Raw genomic sequence first — 22,885 nt, forward strand, 5'->3', positions numbered from 1 at the left:
ACAACAAAATAAAACCACACTTACATTTTAAAGACATTATTTGCTGTCAAATAAGTGAAAAAACAACAAAATAAGTACAAACTACTCACCTTTTGATGATGCGGTGTGGAGGTTCAGCAGTCTTAACTGTCATAAAATTGTAAAGACAACAAAATAAAAACCAAAATGACTCACCTTTATAAGACGTGGGATGTAGACTGCATTATTGGCTGTCATAAAAGTGTAAAGACAACAAAATAAAGCCACACTCACGTAACGTTATTTGCTTTCAAATAAGTGTAAAATAACAAACCCAAAATGCAACCAAAGTACTCACCTTTTGATGATGCAGTGTGGAGGCTCAGCAGTCTTAACTGTCATAAAATTTTAAAGACAACAAAATAAAACCAGAAATACTCTCCTTTATAAGACGTGGGATGTAGACTTAGCGTTATTGACGGTCATAAAAGTGTAAAGACAACAAAATAAAACCGCATTTGGTGTGAAATAAGTGGGAAAAAACAACAAAATAAGCCCAAACTACTCACCTTTTGATGATGCAGTGTGGCGGCTCAGCAGTCTTAACTATCATAAAATTGTAAAGACAACAAAATAAAACCAGAAATACTCTCCTTTATAAGACGTGGGATGTAGACTTAGCGTTATTGACGGTCATAAAAGTGAAAAGACAACAAAATAAAACCACATTTGCTGTCAAATAAGTGAAAAAAACACAAAATAAGCCCAAACTACACACCTTTTGATGAGGTGGTGTGGAGGCTCAGCAGTCTTAACTGTCATAAAATTGTAAAGACAACAAAATAAAACCAGAAATACTCTCCTTTATAAGACGTGGGATGTAGACTTAGCGTTATTCCATCCATCCATCCATTTTCTACCGCTTATTCCCTTTTGGGGTCGCGGGGGGCGCTGGAGCCTATCTCAGCTACAATCGGGCGGAAGGCGGGGTACACCCTGGACAAGTCGCCACCTCATCGCAGGGCCACTTAGCGTTATTGACGGTCATAAAAGTGTAAAGACAACAAAATAAAACCGCATTTGGTGTGAAATAAGTGGGAAAAAACAACAAAATAAGCCCAAACTACTCACCTTTTGATGATGCAGTGTGGAGGCTCAGCAGTCTTAACTATCATAAAATTGTAAAGACAACAAAATAAAACCAGAAATACTCTCCTTTCTAAGACGTGGGATGTAGACTTAGCGTTATTGACGGTCATAAAAGTGTAAAGACAACAAAATAAAACCACATTTGCTGTCCTAATAAGTGAAAAACTACAAAATAAGCCCAAACTACTCACCTTTTGATGATGCAGTGTGGAGGCTCTGCAGTCTTAACTCATAAAATTCTAAAGACAACAAAACAAAACCAGAAATACTCTCCTTTATAAGACGTGGGATGTAGACTTAGCGTTATTGACGGTCATAAAAGTGAAAAGACAACAAAATAAAACCACATTTGCTGTCAAATAAGTTAAAAAACCACAAAATAAGCCCAAACTACTCACCTTTTGATGAGGTGGTGTGGAGGCTCAGCAGTCTTAACTGTCATAAAATTGTAAAGACAACAAAATAAAACCAGAAATACTCTCCTTTATAAGACGTGGGATGTAGACGGTCATAAAAGTGTAAAGACAACAAAATAAAACCGCATTTGGTGTGAAATAAGTGGGAAAAAACAACAAAATAAGCCCAAACTACTCACCTTTTGATGATGCAGTGTGGAGGCTCAGCAGTCTTAACTATCATAAAATTGTAAAGACAACAAAATAAAACCAGAAATACTCTCCTTTCTAAGACGTGGGATGTAGACTTAGCGTTATTGACGGTCATAAAAGTGTAAAGACAACAAAATAAAACCACATTTGCTGTCCTAATAAGTGAAAAACTACAAAATAAGCCCAAACTACTCACCTTTTGATGATGCAGTGTGGAGGCTCTGCAGTCTTAACTCATAAAATTCTAAAGACAACAAAACAAAACCAGAAATACTCTCCTTTATAAGACGTGGGATGTAGACTCTGCGTTATTGGCTGTCATAAATGTGTAAAAACTAAATAAAAGCAAAATAGAACAAAATTACTCGTACATATATATATATATAATAGAAAAGAGGAAAGGACATTAATCCTTAACTCAATTGAGAAAAAGTATAAAATGTAATTAAGTGTATTGAATATTGCTATCCGTGCACTTCTAACAGTGTTGCAATTGAACGGAAGACGCGTCCAAAGTGAGTAAAAATGTGGCGCAGAAGCGCAGCTAAACTTGTCCAAAATGTGCTTGAAGTGGGCTGCAAGAGCGTGTCAAACATGCCACTTTTGGCCGCACAAAGTGTGTGTTCGGCGGGCTGGGGATGCTCGGCTGGCGGGGTGTCAACATCCAGTGACGGCCATGTTTGCCGGCGCCGCCGCCGTAAACAAGAAAAAGTGGGAGACAAGACGCCTCGCTGAATGTCGGGTCATTTTTATTTCTTTGCTTTACAATGTCTCTCGGAATGTCCTACAAGCCCAATGCCCACCAGCACACTCCGGGAACTTCGGGGAACCAGGGTGAGCACAAAACGTCCGAGTAGGTCCGCGGGAGAGCGGCTTATATCGACGCTTCCACTCGGGCTCTCGCACAAATACCTGACGAAGAAGCCCGTGTGTAGTTTCTGTCCGGTTACATATGTCGGGTCACATCCTGGGAGCTAGGCTAATTCATATCCGCCATTATTACTAATGTCACAAAAAAAGAGCGCCATCCGCGGCGCGGCCGAGCCCACGGACGGCACCGACGCGACGGGCGAAGACCGCGGAATCCCGCCGTGTGCTCGGCCGTCGTCTGGGGTCTCGCTCCCCGCCGGGCGGGCGCCGTTAGACGGTGACAAAAAATGTATCAGTCGCGTCTGGTTGAAGGCAGCCTCGTTCCGCTTCCTCCTCCATGATGCTCCCCGCTCCGAGCTGCCGATTGATCCCCGCCAACGCGGCGGGGCTCTTTGGCGACATCTGCTGGCGGAGGCGCGGTGTTGCCTTCCCATTGTGTGAGCGCTTTGAAAGGCGGCTTCTTTGTTGGCTCTTAGTGGAATATATCCGTCCGTCCTTTCTGCGATCTTCATTCATTCCGACTGATCTTATTTTATATTCATCCTTTATTGGTTTTCGTCAACAGTTGGGAGCCTCCAGTCAGCAGCCAACCTGGCCGCCTTGCAGTCCTACAGGCCCCTTCTGAGCGACTATGGACCCCCGTCTCTGGGGTTCTCACAGGTAAGCCTCACCTGACACCTGCTCACAATCCGATTTGTTCATATTTGGAAACCATTTTCTGTTGTAAATTGACTTAATCCGGGTGGCAGAGGGGTTAGTGCGTCTGCCTCACAATACCAAAACCCTAACCCTGAGTAGTCCTGGGTTCAATCCTGGCCTCGGGATCTTTCTGTAGGGAGTTTGCATGTCCTCCCTGTGACTGTCTTCCTCCCACCTCCAAAGACATGCACCTGGGGATAAGTTGATTGGCAACACTAAATGGTCACTAGTGTGTGAATGTTGTCTGTCTATCTGTGTTGGCCCTGCGATGAGGTGGCGACTTGTCCAGGGTGTACCCCGCCTTCCGCCCGATTGTAGCTGAGATAGGCTCCAGCTCCCCGCGACCCCGAAGGGAATAAGCGGTAGAAAATGGATGGAAATTGACTTAATCCGTTTTGGGTGTGTCAAGCTGTGACCATCTTAAAACCTACGCACACTACCTGAGCACAAACATTTTTAGTTACTTACTTTGTCTTACCTGTGACGAAAGTGTAAACATTAAGAAAACTACTCACATTTTGATGACGTGGGATGTAGACTCGGCGTTCTTAGCTGTCATAAACATGTAAAGACAACAAAAGGGAATACAACTACTCACCTTTTCATTATTTGTGGCAAAGGCTCATAAAAAAAACATCTAATAAAACGCAAATACTGCTAAATGAAAAATGCTCAACTTTTGAAGATACAGGATGTAGACTCAGCATTCTTAGTTGTCATACTACTCGCCTTTAAATGACATGGGATGTAGAATCAGCGTTCTTAGCTGTGTCATAAAAGTGTGAAAACAACAAAATACAACAAAACTACTCAACTTTGAAGGTACAGGATGTAGACTCAGCATTCTTAGCTGTCATAAAAGGGTAAAAACATCAAAATACAACAAAACTACTCAACTTTGAAGGTACAGGATGTAGACTCAGCATTCTTAGCTGTCATAAAAGGGTAAAAACATCAAAATACAACAAAACTACTCAACTTTGAAGGTACAGGATGTAGACTCAGCATTCTTAGCTGTGTCATAAGTGTGAAAACAACAAAATAAAACCAAAATACAACAAAACTACTCAACTTTTGAAGATACAGGATGTAGACTCAGCGTTCTTAGCTGTCATAAAAGTGTAAAAACATCAAAATACAACAAAACTACTCAACTTTGAAGGTACAGGATGTAGACTCAGCATTCTTAGTTGTCATAAAAGTGTAAGACCAACAGAATAAAACCAAAAATACAACAAAACTACTCAACTTTGAAGGTACAGGATGTAGACTCAGCATTCTTAGTTGTCATAAAAGTGTAAGACCAACAGAATAAAACCAAAAATACGACAAAACTACTCAACTTTTGAAGATACAGGATGTAGACTCAGCGTTCTTAGCTATTATAAAAGTGTAAAAATAACGAATGAAACCAAAACGGAACAAAACTACTCGCCTTTTAATGACATGGGATGTAGAATCAGCGTTCTTAGCTGTGTCATAAAAGTGTGAAAACAACAAAATACAACACAACTACTGAACTTTGAAGGTACAGGATGTAGACTCTGCGTTCTTAGCTGTCATACTACTCACCTTTTAATGACATGGGATGTAGAATCAGCGTTCTTAGCTGTGTCTTAAGTGTGAAAACAACAAAATACAACAAAACTACTCAACTTTTGAAGATACAGGATGTAGACTCAGCGTTCTTAGCTGTGTCATAAGTGTGAAAACAACAAAATACAACACAACTACTCAACTTTGAAGGTACAGGATGTAGACTCAGCGTTCTTAGCTGTCATAAAAGTGTAAAAACATCAAAATAAAACCAAAATACAACAAAACTACTCAACTTTTGAAGGTACAGGATGTAGACTCAGCGTTCTTAGCTATTATAAAAGTGTAAAAATAACGAATGAAACCAAAACGGAACAAAACTACTCGCCTTTTGATGACATGGGATGTAGAATCAGCGTTCTTAGCTGTGTCATAAAAGTGTGAAAACAACAAAATACAACAAAACTACTCAACTTTTGAAGATACAGGATGTAGACTCTGCGTTCTTAGCTGTGTCATAAGTGTGAAAACAACAAAATACAACAAAACTACTCAACTTTGAAGATACAGAATGTAGACTCAGCGTTCTTAGCTGTCATAAAAGTGTAAAAACAACAAAATAAAACCAAAATACAACAAAACTACTCAACTTTTGAAGATACAGGATGTCGACTAAGTGTTCTTAGCTGTCATAAACATGTAAAGACAACAAAAGGGAATACAACTACTCACCTTTTCATTATTTGTGGCAAAGGCTCATAAAAAAAACATCTAATAAAACGCAAATACTGCTAAATGAAAAATGCTCAACTTTTGAAGATACAGGATGTAGACTCAGCATTCTTAGCTATTATAAAAGTGTAAAAATAACGAATGAAACCAAAACGGAACAAAACTACTCGCCTTTTGATGACATGGGATGTAGAATCAGCGTTCTTAGCTGTGTCATAAGTGTGAAAACAACAAAATACAACAAAACTACTCAACTTTTGAAGATACAGGATGTAGACTCTGCGTTCTTAGCTGTGTCATAAGTGTGAAAACAACAAAATACAACAAAACTACTCAACTTTTGAAGATACAGGATGTAGACTCTGCGTTCTTAGCTGTGTCATAAGTGTGAAAACAACAAAATACAACAAAACTACTCAACTTTTGAAGATACAGGATGTAGACTCAGCATTCTTAGCTATTATAAAAGTGTAAAAATAACGAATGAAACCAAAACGGAACAAAACTACTCGCCTTTTGATGACATGGGATGTAGAATCAGCGTTCTTAGCTGTGTCTTAAGTGTGAAAACAACAAAATACAACACAACTACTCAACTTTTGAAGATACAGGATGTAGACTCAGCGTTCTTAGCTGTGTCATAAGTGTGAAAACAACAAAATACAACACAACTACTCAACTTTGCGAGGTACAGGATGTAGACTCAGCATTCTTAGCTGTCATAAAAGTGTAAAAACATCAAAATAAAAACAAAATACAACAAAACTACTCAACTTTTGAAGGTACAGGATGTAGACTCAGCGTTCTTAGCTATTATAAAAGTGTAAAAATAACGAATGAAACCAAAACGGAACAAAACTACTCGCCTTTTGATGACATGGGATGTAGAATCAGCGTTCTTAGCTGTGTCATAAAAGTGTGAAAACAACAAAATACAACACAACTACCGGTACTCAACTTTTGAAGATACAGGATGTAGACTCTGCGTTCTTAGCTGTGTCATAAGTTTGAAGACAACAAAATACAACAAAACTACTCAACTTTGAAGATACAGAATGTAGACTCAGCGTTCTTAGCTGTCATAAAAGTGTAAAAACAACAAAATAAAACCAAAATACAACAAAACTACTCAACTTTTGAAGATACAGGATGTCGACTAAGTGTTCTTAGCTGTCATAAACATGTAAAGACAACAAAAGGGAATACAACTACTCACCTTTTGATTATTTGTGGCAAAGGCTCATAAAAAACATCTAATAAAACGCGAATACTGCTAAATGAAAAATGTTCAACTTTTGAAGATACAGGATGTAGACTCAGCATTCTTAGTTGTCATACTACTCGCCTTTAAATGACATGGGATGTAGAATCAGCGTTCTTAGCTGTGTCATAAAAGTGTGAAAACAACAAAATACAACAAAACTACTCAACTTTGAAGATACAGGATGTAGACTCAGCGTTCTTAGCTGTCATAAAAGTGTAAAAACATCAAAATACAACAAAACTACTCAACTTTGAAGGTACAGGATGTAGACTCAGCATTCTTAGCTGTCATAAAAGGGTAAAAACATCAAAATACAACAAAACTACTCAACTTTGAAGGTACAGGATGTATAGTCAGCGTTCTTAGCTGTGTCATAAAAGTGTAAAAACATCAAAATACAACAAAACTACTCAACTTTGAAGGTACAGGATGTAGACTCAGCATTCTTAGCTGTGTCATAAGTGTGAAAACAACAAAATAAAACCAAAATACAACAAAACTACTCAACTTTTGAAGATACAGGATGTAGACTCAGCGTTCTTAGCTGTCATAAAAGTGTAAAAACATCAAAATACAACAAAACTACTCAACTTTGAAGGTACAGGATGTAGACTCAGCATTCTTAGTGGTCATAAAAGTGTAAGACCAACAGAATAAAATCACAAATACGACAAAACTACTCAACTTTTGAAGGTACAGGATGTAGACTCAGCGTTCTTAGCTGTTATAAAAGTGTAAAAATAACGAATGAAACCAAAACGGAACAAAACTACTCGCCTTTTGATGACATGGTATGTAGAATCAGCGTTCTTAGCTGTGTCATAAAAGTGTGAAAACAACAAAATACAACAAAACTACTCAACTTTTGAAGATACAGGATGTAGACTCTGCGTTCTTAGCTGTGTCATAAGTGTGAAAACAACAAAATACAACAAAACTACTCAACTTTGAAGATACAGAATGTAGACTCAGCGTTCTTAGCTGTCATAAAAGTGTAAAAACAACAAAATACAACAAAACTACTCAACTTTTGAAGATACAGGATGTCGACTAAGTGTTCTTAGCTGTCATAAACATGTAAAGACAACAAACGGGAATACAACTACTCACCTTTTGACTACTTGTGGCAAAGGCTCATAAAAAACATCTAATAAAATGCAAATACTGTTGAATAAAAAATGTTCAACTTTTGAAGATACAGGATGTAGACTCAGCATTCTTAGCTATTATAAACGTGTAAAAATAACGAATGAAACCAAAACGGAACAAAACTACTCGCCTTTAAATGACATGGGGTGTAGAATCAGCGTTCTTAGCTGTGTCATAAAAGTGTGAAAACAACAAAATACAACAAAACTACTCAACTTTGAAGATACAGAATGTAGACTCAGCGTTCTTAGCTGTCATAAAAGTGTAAAAACAACAAAATACAACAAAACTACTCAACTTTTGAAGATACAGGATGTCGACTAAGTGTTTTTAGCTGTCATAAACATGTAAAGACAACAAACGGGAATACAACTACTCACCTTTTGACTACTTGTGGCAAAGGCTCATAAAAAACATCTAATAAAATGCAAATACTGTTGAATAAAAAATGTTCAACTTTTGAAGATACAGGATGTAGACTCAGCATTCTTAGCTATTATAAACGTGTAAAAATAACGAATGAAACCAAAACGGAACAAAACTACTCGCCTTTAAATGACATGGGGTGTAGAATCAGCGTTCTTAGCTGTGTCATAAAAGTGTGAAAACAACAAAATACAACAAAACTACTGAACTTTTGAAGATACAGGATGTAGACTCTGCGTTCTTAGCTGTGTCATAAGTGTGAAAACAACAAAATACAACACAACTACTCAACTTTAAAGGTACAGGATGTAGACTCAGCATTCTTAGCTGTCATAAAAGTGTAAAAACAACAAAATAAAACCAAAATACAACAAAACTACTCAACTTTGAAGGTACAGGATGTAGACTCAGCATTCTTAGCTGTCATACTACTCACCTTTTAATGACATGGGATGTAAAATAAACGTTTTTGGCTGTGTCATAAGTGTGAAAACAACAAAAATACAACAAAACTACTCAACTTTTGAAGGTACAGGATGTAGACTCGGCGTTCTTATCTATTATAAAAGTGTAAAAATAACGAATGAAACCAAAACGGAACAAAACTACTCGCCTTTAAATGACATGGGATGTAGAATCAGCGTTCTTAGCTGTGTCATAAAAGTGTGAAAACAACAAAATACAACAAAACTACTCAACTTTGAAGGTACAGGATGTAGACTCAGCGTTCTTAGCTGTCATAAAAGTGTAAAAACATCAAAATAAAACCAAAATACAACAAAACTACTCAACTTTTGAAGGTACAGGATGTAGACTCAGCGTTCTTAGCTATTATAAAAGTGTAAAAATAACGAATGAAACCAAAACGGAACAAAACTACTCGCCTTTTGATGACATGGGATGTAGAATCAGCGTTCTTAGCTGTGTCATAAAAGTGTGAAAACAACAAAATACAACAAAACTACTCAACTTTTGAAGATACAGGATGTAGACTCTGCGTTCTTAGCTGTGTCATAAGTGTGAAAACAACAAAATACAACAAAACTACTCAACTTTGAAGATACAGAATGTAGACTCAGCGTTCTTAGCTGTCATAAAAGTGTAAAAACAACAAAATAAAACCAAAATACAACAAAACTACTCAACTTTTGAAGATACAGGATGTCGACTAAGTGTTCTTAGCTGTCATAAACATGTAAAGACAACAAAAGGGAATACAACTACTCACCTTTTCATTATTTGTGGCAAAGGCTCATAAAAAAAACATCTAATAAAACGCAAATACTGCTAAATGAAAAATGCTCAACTTTTGAAGATACAGGATGTAGACTCAGCATTCTTAGCTATTATAAAAGTGTAAAAATAACGAATGAAACCAAAACGGAACAAAACTACTCGCCTTTTGATGACATGGGATGTAGAATCAGCGTTCTTAGCTGTGTCATAAGTGTGAAAACAACAAAATACAACAAAACTACTCAACTTTTGAAGATACAGGATGTAGACTCTGCGTTCTTAGCTGTGTCATAAGTGTGAAAACAACAAAATACAACAAAACTACTCAACTTTTGAAGATACAGGATGTAGACTCTGCGTTCTTAGCTGTGTCATAAGTGTGAAAACAACAAAATACAACAAAACTACTCAACTTTTGAAGATACAGGATGTAGACTCAGCATTCTTAGCTATTATAAAAGTGTAAAAATAACGAATGAAACCAAAACGGAACAAAACTACTCGCCTTTTGATGACATGGGATGTAGAATCAGCGTTCTTAGCTGTGTCTTAAGTGTGAAAACAACAAAATACAACACAACTACTCAACTTTTGAAGATACAGGATGTAGACTCAGCGTTCTTAGCTGTGTCATAAGTGTGAAAACAACAAAATACAACACAACTACTCAACTTTGCGAGGTACAGGATGTAGACTCAGCATTCTTAGCTGTCATAAAAGTGTAAAAACATCAAAATAAAAACAAAATACAACAAAACTACTCAACTTTTGAAGGTACAGGATGTAGACTCAGCGTTCTTAGCTATTATAAAAGTGTAAAAATAACGAATGAAACCAAAACGGAACAAAACTACTCGCCTTTTGATGACATGGGATGTAGAATCAGCGTTCTTAGCTGTGTCATAAAAGTGTGAAAACAACAAAATACAACACAACTACCGGTACTCAACTTTTGAAGATACAGGATGTAGACTCTGCGTTCTTAGCTGTGTCATAAGTTTGAAAACAACAAAATACAACAAAACTACTCAACTTTGAAGATACAGAATGTAGACTCAGCGTTCTTAGCTGTCATAAAAGTGTAAAAACAACAAAATAAAACCAAAATACAACAAAACTACTCAACTTTTGAAGATACAGGATGTCGACTAAGTGTTCTTAGCTGTCATAAACATGTAAAGACAACAAAAGGGAATACAACTACTCACCTTTTGATTATTTGTGGCAAAGGCTCATAAAAAACATCTAATAAAACGCGAATACTGCTAAATGAAAAATGTTCAACTTTTGAAGATACAGGATGTAGACTCAGCATTCTTAGTTGTCATACTACTCGCCTTTAAATGACATGGGATGTAGAATCAGCGTTCTTAGCTGTGTCATAAAAGTGTGAAAACAACAAAATACAACAAAACTACTCAACTTTGAAGATACAGGATGTAGACTCAGCGTTCTTAGCTGTCATAAAAGTGTAAAAACATCAAAATACAACAAAACTACTCAACTTTGAAGGTACAGGATGTAGACTCAGCATTCTTAGCTGTCATAAAAGGGTAAAAACATCAAAATACAACAAAACTACTCAACTTTGAAGGTACAGGATGTATAGTCAGCGTTCTTAGCTGTGTCATAAAAGTGTAAAAACATCAAAATACAACAAAACTACTCAACTTTGAAGGTACAGGATGTAGACTCAGCATTCTTAGCTGTGTCATAAGTGTGAAAACAACAAAATAAAACCAAAATACAACAAAACTACTCAACTTTTGAAGATACAGGATGTAGACTCAGCGTTCTTAGCTGTCATAAAAGTGTAAAAACATCAAAATACAACAAAACTACTCAACTTTGAAGGTACAGGATGTAGACTCAGCATTCTTAGTGGTCATAAAAGTGTAAGACCAACAGAATAAAATCACAAATACGACAAAACTACTCAACTTTTGAAGGTACAGGATGTAGACTCAGCGTTCTTAGCTGTTATAAAAGTGTAAAAATAACGAATGAAACCAAAACGGAACAAAACTACTCGCCTTTTGATGACATGGTATGTAGAATCAGCGTTCTTAGCTGTGTCATAAAAGTGTGAAAACAACAAAATACAACAAAACTACTCAACTTTTGAAGATACAGGATGTAGACTCTGCGTTCTTAGCTGTGTCATAAGTGTGAAAACAACAAAATACAACAAAACTACTCAACTTTGAAGATACAGAATGTAGACTCAGCGTTCTTAGCTGTCATAAAAGTGTAAAAACAACAAAATACAACAAAACTACTCAACTTTTGAAGATACAGGATGTCGACTAAGTGTTCTTAGCTGTCATAAACATGTAAAGACAACAAACGGGAATACAACTACTCACCTTTTGACTACTTGTGGCAAAGGCTCATAAAAAACATCTAATAAAATGCAAATACTGTTGAATAAAAAATGTTCAACTTTTGAAGATACAGGATGTAGACTCAGCATTCTTAGCTATTATAAACGTGTAAAAATAACGAATGAAACCAAAACGGAACAAAACTACTCGCCTTTAAATGACATGGGGTGTAGAATCAGCGTTCTTAGCTGTGTCATAAAAGTGTGAAAACAACAAAATACAACAAAACTACTCAACTTTGAAGATACAGAATGTAGACTCAGCGTTCTTAGCTGTCATAAAAGTGTAAAAACAACAAAATACAACAAAACTACTCAACTTTTGAAGATACAGGATGTCGACTAAGTGTTCTTAGCTGTCATAAACATGTAAAGACAACAAACGGGAATACAACTACTCACCTTTTGACTACTTGTGGCAAAGGCTCATAAAAAACATCTAATAAAATGCAAATACTGTTGAATAAAAAATGTTCAACTTTTGAAGATACAGGATGTAGACTCAGCATTCTTAGCTATTATAAACGTGTAAAAATAACGAATGAAACCAAAACGGAACAAAACTACTCGCCTTTAAATGACATGGGGTGTAGAATCAGCGTTCTTAGCTGTGTCATAAAAGTGTGAAAACAACAAAATACAACAAAACTACTGAACTTTTGAAGATACAGGATGTAGACTCTGCGTTCTTAGCTGTGTCATAAGTGTGAAAACAACAAAATACAACACAACTACTCAACTTTAAAGGTACAGGATGTAGACTCAGCATTCTTAGCTGTCATAAAAGTGTAAAAACAACAAAATAAAACCAAAATACAACAAAACTACTCAACTTTGAAGGTACAGGATGTAGACTCAGCATTCTTAGCTGTCATACTACTCACCTTTTAATGACATGGGATGTAAAATAAACGTTTTTGGCTGTGTCATAAGTGTGAAAACAACAAAAATACAACAAAACTACTCAACTTTTGAAGGTACAGGATGTAGACTCGGCGTTCTTATCTATTATAAAAGTGTAAAAATAACGAATGAAACCAAAACGGAACAAAACTACTCGCCTTTAAATGACATGGGATGTAGAATCAGCGTTCTTAGCTGTGTCATAAGTGTGAAAACAACAAAATACAACAAAGCTACTCAACTTTGAAGGTACAGGATGTAGACTCTGCGTTCTCAGCTGTCATAAAAGTGTAAAAACATCAAAATACAACAAAACTACTCAACTTTTGAAGGTACAGGATGTAGACTCCGCGTTCTTAGCTCTGTCATAAAAGTGTAAAAACATCAAAATACAACAAAACTACTCAACTTTGAAGGTACAGAATGTAGACTCAGCGTTCTTAGTTGTCATACTACTCACCTTTTAATGACATGGGATGTAGAATCAGCGTTCTTGGCTGTGTCATAAAAGTGTGAAAACAACAAAATACAACAAAACTACTCAACTTTTGAAGGTACAGGATGTAGACTCAGCATTCTTAGCTGTGTCATAAGTGTGAAAACAACAAAATACAACAAAACTACTCAACTTTGAAGGTACAGGATGTAGACTCAGTGTTCTTAGCTGTCATAAAAGTGTAAAAACATCAAAATAAAACCAAAATACAACAAAACTACTGAACTTTGAAGGTACAGGATGTAGACTCAGCATTCTTAGTTGTCATACTACTCGCCTTTTAATGACATGGGATGTAGAATCAGCGTTCTTAGCTGTGTCATAAAAGTGTGAAAACAACAAAATACAACAAAACTACTCAACTTTGAAGGTACAGGATGTAGACTCAGCGTTCTTAGCTGTCATAAAAGTGTAAAAACGTCAAAATACAACAAAACTACTCAACTTTGAAGGTACAGGATGTAGACTCAGCATTCTTAGCTGTCATAAAAGGGTAAAAACATCAAAATACAACAAAACTACTCAACTTTGAAGGTACAGGATGTATAGTCAGCGTTCTTAGCTGTGTCATAAAAGTGTAAAAACATCAAAATACAACAAAACTACTCAACTTTGAAGGTACAGGATGTAGACTCAGCATTCTTAGCTGTGTCATAAGTGTGAAAACAACAAAATAAAACCAAAATACAACAAAACTACTCAACTTTTGAAGATACAGGATGTAGACTCAGCGTTCTTAGCTGTCATAAAAGTGTAAAAACATCAAAATACAACAAAACTACTCAACTTTGAAGGTACAGGATGTAGACTCAGCATTCTTAGCTGTCATAAAAGGGTAAAAACATCAAAATACAACAAAACTACTCAACTTTGAAGGTACAGGATGTATAGTCAGCGTTCTTAGCTGTGTCATAAAAGTGTAAAAACATCAAAATACAACAAAACTACTCAACTTTGAAGGTACAGGATGTAGACTCAGCATTCTTAGCTGTGTCATAAGTGTGAAAACAACAAAATAAAACCAAAATACAACAAAACTACTCAACTTTTGAAGATACAGGATGTAGACTCAGCGTTCTTAGCTGTCATAAAAGTGTAAAAACATCAAAATACAACAAAACTACTCAACTTTGAAGGTACAGGATGTAGACTCAGCATTCTTAGTTGTCATAAAAGTGTAAGACCAACAGAATAAAACCAAAAATACGACAAAACTACTCAACTTTTGAAGGTACAGGATGTAGACTCAGCGTTCTTAGCTATTATAAAAGTGTAAAAATAACGAATGAAACCAAAACGGAACAAAACTACTCGCCTTTTAATGACATGGGATGTAGAATCAGCGTTCTTAGCTGTGTCATAAGTGTGAAAACAACAAAATACAACAAAACTACTCAACTTTGAAGATACAGGATGTAGACTCAGCGTTCTTAGCTGTCATAAAAGTGTAAAAACATCAAAATAAAACCAAAATACAACAAAACTACTGAACTTTGAAGGTACAGGATATAGACTCAGCATTCTTAGTTGTCATACTACTCGCCTTTTAATGACATGGGATGTAGAATCAGCGTTCTTAGCTGTGTCATAAAAGTGTGAAAACAACAAAATACAACAAAACTACTCAACTTTGAAGATACAGGATGTAGACTCAGCATTCTTAGCTATGTCATAAGTGTGAAAACAACAAAATACAACCAAAATACAACAAAACTACTCAACTTTTGAAGATACAGGATGTAGACTCAGCGTTCTTAGCGGTCATAAAAGTGTAAAAACATCAAAATACAACAAAACTACTCAACTTTGAAGGTACAGGATGTAGACTCAGCATTCTTAGTTGTCATAAAAGTGTAAAAACATCAAAATAAAACCAAAATACAACAAAACTACTCAATTTTGAAGGTACAGGATGTAGAATCAGCATTCTTAGCTGTCATAAAAGTGTAAAAACAACAAAATAAAACCAAAATACAACAAAACTACTCAACTTTGAAGGTACAGGATGTAGACTTAGCGTTCTTAGCTGTCATAAAAGTGTAAAAACAACAAAATAAAACCAATATAAACCATAACTTCTCACTTTTTGACGACATGTGATGTTGACTCAGCATTCTTAGCTGTCAAAAAAAGTAAAACAACAAAATAAAATCAAAATAGAACAAAGTACTCACCTTTCCATAATGTGGGATGCAGACTCAGCGTTCTTGCCTGTCATAAAAGTGTAAAACAACAAAATAAAACCAAAATACAACAAAACTACTCAACTTTTGAAGGTACAGGATGGAGACACAGCATTCTTAGCTGTCATAAAAGTGTAAAAACAACAAAATAAAACCAAAAAACAACAAAACTACTCAACTTTGAAGATAAGAATGTAGACTCAGCATTCTTAGCTGTTATAAAATTGTAAAAACAACAAAATAAAACCAAAATACAACAAAACTAATCCATTTTTGAAGATAAGGATGTCGACTCAGCGTTCTTAGCTGTCATAAAAGTGTAAAAACAACAAAATAAAACCAATATAAACCATAACTTCTCACTTTTTGATGACATGTGATGTTGACTCAGCATTCTTAGCTGTCAAAAAAAAGTAAAACAACAAAATAAAACCAACATAGAACAAAATACTCACCTTTCCATAATGTGGGATGCAGACTCAGCGTTCTTGCCTGTCATAAAAGTGTAAAACAACAAAATAAAACCAAAATAAGACACAATTACTCAACATTTGAAGATACAGGATGTAGACTCAGCATTCTTGCCTGTCATTAGAATCCGATTCCGAATAGTTTTTATTAAAATGTAAAGACATCAAAATGGAATAAAACTACTCCCCTTTTGATTACTTGTGGCTTAGGCTCACACAAGTGTAAAGACCATAAAATAAAACCAAACTAGATTTAAAAAAATGCTCACATTTTGAAGATACAGGATGTAGACTCAGCATTCTTAGCTATTATAAAAGTGTACAAATAACGAATGAAACCAAAACGGAGCAAAACTACTCGCCTTTTAATGACATGGGATGTAGAATCAGCGTTCTTAGCTGTGTCATAAAAGTGTGAAAACAACAAAATACAACAAAACTACTCAACTTTGAAGATACAGGATGTAGACTCAGCATTCTTAGCTATGTCATAAGTGTGAAAACAACAAAATACAACCAAAATACAACAAAACTACTCAACTTTTGAAGATACAGGATGTAGACTCAGCGTTCTTAGCGGTCATAAAAGTGTAAAAACATCAAAATACAACAAAACTACTCAACTTTGAAGGTACAGGATGTAGACTCAGCATTCTTAGTTGTCATAAAAGTGTAAAAACATCAAAATAAAACCAAAATACAACAAAACTACTCAATTTTGAAGGTACAGGATGTAGACTCAGCATTCTTAGCTGTCATAAAAGTGTAAAAACAACAAAATAAAACCAAAATACAACAAAACTACTCAACTTTGAAGGTACAGGATGTAGACTTAGCGTTCTTAGCTGTCATAAAAGTGTAAAAACAACAAAATAAAACCAATATAAACCATAACTTCTCACTTTTTGACGACATGTGATGTTGACTCAGCATTCTTAGCTGTCAAAAAAAGTAAAACAACAAAATAAAACCAAAGTACAACAAAACTACTCAACTTTGAAATTACAGGATGTAGACTCAGCATTCTTGCCTGTCATAAAAGTGTAAAAACAACAAAATAAAACCAAAATACAACAAAACTAATCCACTTTTGAAGATAAGGATGTAGACTCAGCGTTCTTAGCTGTCATAAAAGTGTAAAAACAACAAAATAAAACCAATATAAACCATAACTTCTCACTTTTTGATGACATGTGATGTTGACTCAGCATTCTTAGCTGTCAAAAAAAGTAAAACAACAAAATAAAACAAAAATAGAACAAAAATACTCACCTTTCCATAATGTGGGATACAGACTCAGCGTTCTTGCCTGTCATAAAAGTGTAAAACAACAAAATAAAACCAAAATAAGACACAATTACTCAACATTTGAAGATACAGGATGTAGACTCAGCATTCTTGCCTGTCATAAAAGTGTAAAAACAACAAAATAAAACCAAAATACAACAAAACTAATCTACTTTTGAAGATAAGGATGTAGACTCAGCGTTCTTAGCTGTCATAAAAGTGTAAAAACAACAAAATACAACAAAACTACTCAACTTTGAAGATAAGAATGTAGACTCAGCATTCCTAGTTGTCATAAAAGTGTAAAAACAACAAAATAAAACCAAAATACAACAAAACTAATCTACTTTTGAAGATAAGGATGTAGACTCAGCGTTCTTAGCTGTCATAAAAGTGTAAAAACAACAAAATACAACAAAACTACTCAACTTTGAAGATAAGAATGTAGACTCAGCATTCCTAGTTGTCATAAAAGTGTAAAAACAACAAAATAAAACCAAAATACAACAAAACTAATCTACTTTTGAAGATAAGGATGTAGACTCAGCGTTCTTAGCTGTCATAAAAGTGTAAAAACAACAAAATACAACAAAACTACTCAACTTTGAAGATAAGAATGTAGACTCAGCATTCTTAGTTGTCATAAAAATGTAAAAACAACAAAATAAAACCAAAATACAACAAAACTAATCCACTTTTGAAGATAAGGATGTAGACTTAGCGTTCTTATCTGTCATAAAAGTGTCAAAACAACAAAATAAAACCAATATAAACCATAACTTCTCACTTTTTGATGACATGTGATGTTGACTCAGCATTCTTAGCTGTCAAAAAAAAGTAAAACAACAAAATAAAACCAAAATAGAACAAAATACTCACCTTTCCATAATGTGGGATGCAGACTCAGTGTTCTTGCCTGTCATAAAAGTGTAAAACAACAAAATAAAACCAAAATAAGACACAATTACTCAACATTTGAAGATACAGGATGTAGACTCAGCATTCTTGCCTGTCATTAGAATCCGATTCCGAATAGTTTTTATTAAAATGTAAAGACAACAAAATGGAATAAAACTACTCCCCTTTTGATTACTTGTGGCTTAGGCTCACACAAGTGTAAAGACCATAAAATAAAACCAAACTAGATTTAAAAAAATGCTGACATTTTGAAGATACAGGATGTAGACTCAGCATTCTTAGCTATTATAAAAGTGTACAAATAACGAATGAAACCAAAACGGAGCAAAACTACTCGCCTTTTAATGACATGGGATGTAGAATCAGCATTCTTTGCTGTGTCATAAAAGTGTGAAAACAACAAAATACAACAAAACTACTCAACTTTTGAAGATACAGGATGTAGACTCAGCATTCTTAGCTATTATAAAAGTGTACAAATAACGAATGAAACCAAAACGGAGCAAAACTACTCGCCTTTTAATGACATGGGATGTAGAATCAGCATTCTTTGCTGTGTCATAAAAGTGTAAAAACAACAAAATACAACAAAACTAATCCACTTTTGAAGATAAGGATGTAGACTTAGCGTTCTTAGCTGTCATAAAAGTGTCAAAACAACAAAATAAAACCAATATAAACCATAACTTCTCACTTTTTGATGACATGTGATGTTGACTCAGCATTCTTAGCTGTCAAAAAAAAGTAAAACAACAAAATAAAACCAAAATAGAACAAAATACTCACCTTTCCATAATGTGGGATGCAGACTCAGCGTTCTTGCCTGTCATAAAAGTGTAAAACAACAAAATAAAACCAAAATAAGACACAATTACTCAACATTTGAAGATACAGGATGTAGACTCAGCATTCTTGCCTGTCATAAAAGTGTAAAAACAACAAAATAAAACCAAAATACAACAAAACTAATCTACTTTTGAAGATAAGGATGTAGACTCAGCGTTCTTAGCTGTCATAAAAGTGTAAAAACAACAAAATACAACAAAACTACTCAACTTTGAAGATAAGAATGTAGACTCAGCATTCCTAGTTGTCATAAAAGTGTAAAAACAACAAAATAAAACCAAAATACAACAAAACTAATCTACTTTTGAAGATAAGGATGTAGACTCAGCGTTCTTAGCTGTCATAAAAGTGTAAAAACAACAAAATACAACAAAACTACTCAACTTTGAAGATAAGAATGTAGACTCAGCATTCCTAGTTGTCATAAAAGTGTAAAAACAACAAAATAAAACCAAAATACAACAAAACTAATCTACTTTTGAAGATAAGGATGTAGACTCAGCGTTCTTAGCTGTCATAAAAGTGTAAAAACAACAAAATACAACAAAACTACTCAACTTTGAAGATAAGAATGTAGACTCAGCATTCCTAGTTGTCATAAAAGTGTAAAAACAACAAAATAAAACCAAAATACAACAAAACTAATCCACTTTTGAAGATAAGGATGTAGACTTAGCGTTCTTAGCTGTCATAAAAGTGTCAAAACAACAAAATAAAACCAATATAAACCATAACTTCTCACTTTTTGATGACATGTGATGTTGACTCAGCATTCTTAGCTGTCAAAAAAAAGTAAAACAACAAAATAAAACCAAAATAGAACAAAATACTCACCTTTCCATAATGTGGGATGCAGACTCAGTGTTCTTGCCTGTCATAAAAGTGTAAAACAACAAAATAAAACCAAAATAAGACACAATTACTCAACATTTGAAGATACAGGATGTAGACTCAGCATTCTTGCCTGTCATTAGAATCCGATTCCGAATAGTTTTTATTAAAATGTAAAGACAACAAAATGGAATAAAACTACTCCCCTTTTGATTACTTGTGGCTTAGGCTCACACAAGTGTAAAGACCATAAAATAAAACCAAACTAGATTAAAAAAATGCTCACATTTTGAAGATACAGGATGTAGACTCAGCATTCTTAGCTATTATAAAAGTGTACAAATAACGAATGAAACCAAAACGGAGCAAAACTACTCGCCTTTTAATGACATGGGATGTAGACTCAGCATTCTTAGCTGTTATAAAAGTGTAAAAACAACAAAATAAAACCAATATAAACCATAATTTCTCACTTTTTGATGACATGTGATGTTGACTCAGCATTCTTAGCTGTCAAAAAAGTAAAACAACAAAATAAAACCAAAATACAACAAAACTACTCAACTTTGAAGGTACAGGATGTAGACTCAGCATTCTTAGCTGTCATAAAAGTGTAAAAACAACAAAATAAAACCAAAATACAACAAAACTAATCTACTTTTGAAGATAAGGATGTAGACTCAGCGTTCTTAGCTGTCATAAAAGTGTAAAAACAACAAAATACAACAAAACTACTCAACTTTGAAGATAAGAATGTAGACTCAGCATTCCTAGTTGTCATAAAAGTGTAAAAACAACAAAATAAAACCAAATACAACAAAACTACTCAACTTTTGAAGATAAGGATGTAGACTCAGCATTCTTAGCTGTTATAAAAGTGTAAAAACAACAAAATAAAACCAAAATACAACAAAACTAATCCACTTTTGAAGATAAGGATGTAGACTCAGCATTCTTAGCTGTCATAAAAGTGTAAAAACAACAAAATAAAACCAAAATACAACAAAACTAATCCACTTTTGAAGATAAGGATGTAGACTCAGCATTCTTAGCTGTCATAAAAGTGTAAAAACAACAAAATACAACCAAAATACAACAAAACTAATCCACTTTTGAAGATAAGGATGTAGACTCAGCGTTCTTAGCTGTCATAAAAGTGTAAAAACAACAAAATAAAACCAATATAAACCATAATTTCTCACTTTTTGATGACATGTGATGTTGACTCAGCATTCTTAGCTGTCAAAAAAGTAAAACAACAAAATAAAACCAAAATACAACTAAACTACTGAACTTTGAAGTTACAGGATGTAGACTCAGCATTCTTGCCTGTCATAAAAGTGTAAAAACAACAAAATAAAACCAAAATACAACAAAACTAATCTACTTTTGAAGATAAGGATGTAGACTCAGCGTTCTTAGCTGTCATAAAAGTGTAAAAACAACAAAATACAACAAAACTACTCAACTTTGAAGATAAGAATGTAGACTCAGCATTCCTAGTTGTCATAAAAGTGTAAAAACAACAAAATAAAACCAAAATACAACAAAACTAATCTACTTTTGAAGATAAGGATGTAGACTCAGCGTTCTTAGCTGTCATAAAAGTGTAAAAACAACAAAATACAACAAAACTACTCAACTTTGAAGATAAGAATGTAGACTCAGCATTCCTAGTTGTCATAAAAGTGTAAAAACAACAAAATAAAACCAAAATACAACAAAACTAATCTACTTTTGAAGATAAGGATGTAGACTCAGCGTTCTTAGCTGTCATAAAAGTGTAAAAACAACAAAATACAACAAAACTACTCAACTTTGAAGATAAGAATGTAGACTCAGCATTCCTAGTTGTCATAAAAGTGTAAAAACAACAAAATAAAACCAAAATACAACAAAACTAATCTACTTTTGAAGATAAGGATGTAGACTCAGCGTTCTTAGCTGTCATAAAAGTGTAAAAACAACAAAATACAACAAAACTACTCAACTTTGAAGATAAGAATGTAGACTCAGCATTCCTAGTTGTCATAAAAGTGTAAAAACAACAAAATAAAACCAAAATACAACAAAACTAATCCACTTTTGAAGATAAGGATGTAGACTTAGCGTTCTTAGCTGTCATAAAAGTGTCAAAACAACAAAATAAAACCAATATAAACCATAACTTCTCACTTTTTGATGACATGTGATGTTGACTCAGCATTCTTAGCTGTCAAAAAAAAGTAAAACAACAAAATAAAACCAAAATAGAACAAAATACTCACCTTTCCATAATGTGGGATGCAGACTCAGTGTTCTTGCCTGTCATAAAAGTGTAAAACAACAAAATAAAACCAAAATAAGACACAATTACTCAACATTTGAAGATACAGGATGTAGACTCAGCATTCTTGCCTGTCATTAGAATCCGATTCCGAATAGTTTTTATTAAAATGTAAAGACAACAAAATGGAATAAAACTACTCCCCTTTTGATTACTTGTGGCTTAGGCTCACACAAGTGTAAAGACCATAAAATAAAACCAAACTAGATTAAAAAAATGCTCACATTTTGAAGATACAGGATGTAGACTCAGCATTCTTAGCTATTATAAAAGTGTACAAATAACGAATGAAACCAAAACGGAACAAAACTACTCGCCTTTAAATGACATGGGGTGTAGAATCAGCGTTCTTAGCTGTGTCATAAAAGTGTGAAAACAACAAAATACAACAAAACTACTGAACTTTTGAAGATACAGGATGTAGACTCTGCGTTCTTAGCTGTGTCATAAGTGTGAAAACAACAAAATACAACACAACTACTCAACTTTAAAGGTACAGGATGTAGACTCAGCATTCTTAGCTGTCATAAAAGTGTAAAAACAACAAAATAAAACCAAAATACAACAAAACTACTCAACTTTGAAGGTACAGGATGTAGACTCAGCATTCTTAGC

The 22,885-nt window shown here is 34.5% G+C and overlaps 1 protein-coding gene across 1 annotated transcript in view; it reads left to right on the forward strand.

Moving 5' to 3' along the window:
• The first annotated feature begins 2,220 nt into the window (after positions 1-2,220).
• The window catches only part of LOC133610263 (cyclin-dependent kinase 2-associated protein 1), a 47,473-nt gene continuing 26,808 nt past the window's right edge, over positions 2,221-22,885 (forward strand). The window contains exons 1-2 of the mRNA XM_061966397.2: positions 2,221-2,549; positions 3,151-3,245. Of these exons, the coding sequence (XP_061822381.1) occupies positions 2,483-2,549; positions 3,151-3,245 (162 nt within the window). The 5' untranslated portion in view covers positions 2,221-2,482. The remainder of the gene's footprint in view (positions 2,550-3,150; positions 3,246-22,885) is intronic.

This window comes from Nerophis lumbriciformis, linkage group LG11 (assembly GCF_033978685.3).
Source record: "Nerophis lumbriciformis linkage group LG11, RoL_Nlum_v2.1, whole genome shotgun sequence".
Classification (NCBI taxonomy): domain Eukaryota; kingdom Metazoa; phylum Chordata; class Actinopteri; order Syngnathiformes; family Syngnathidae; genus Nerophis; species Nerophis lumbriciformis.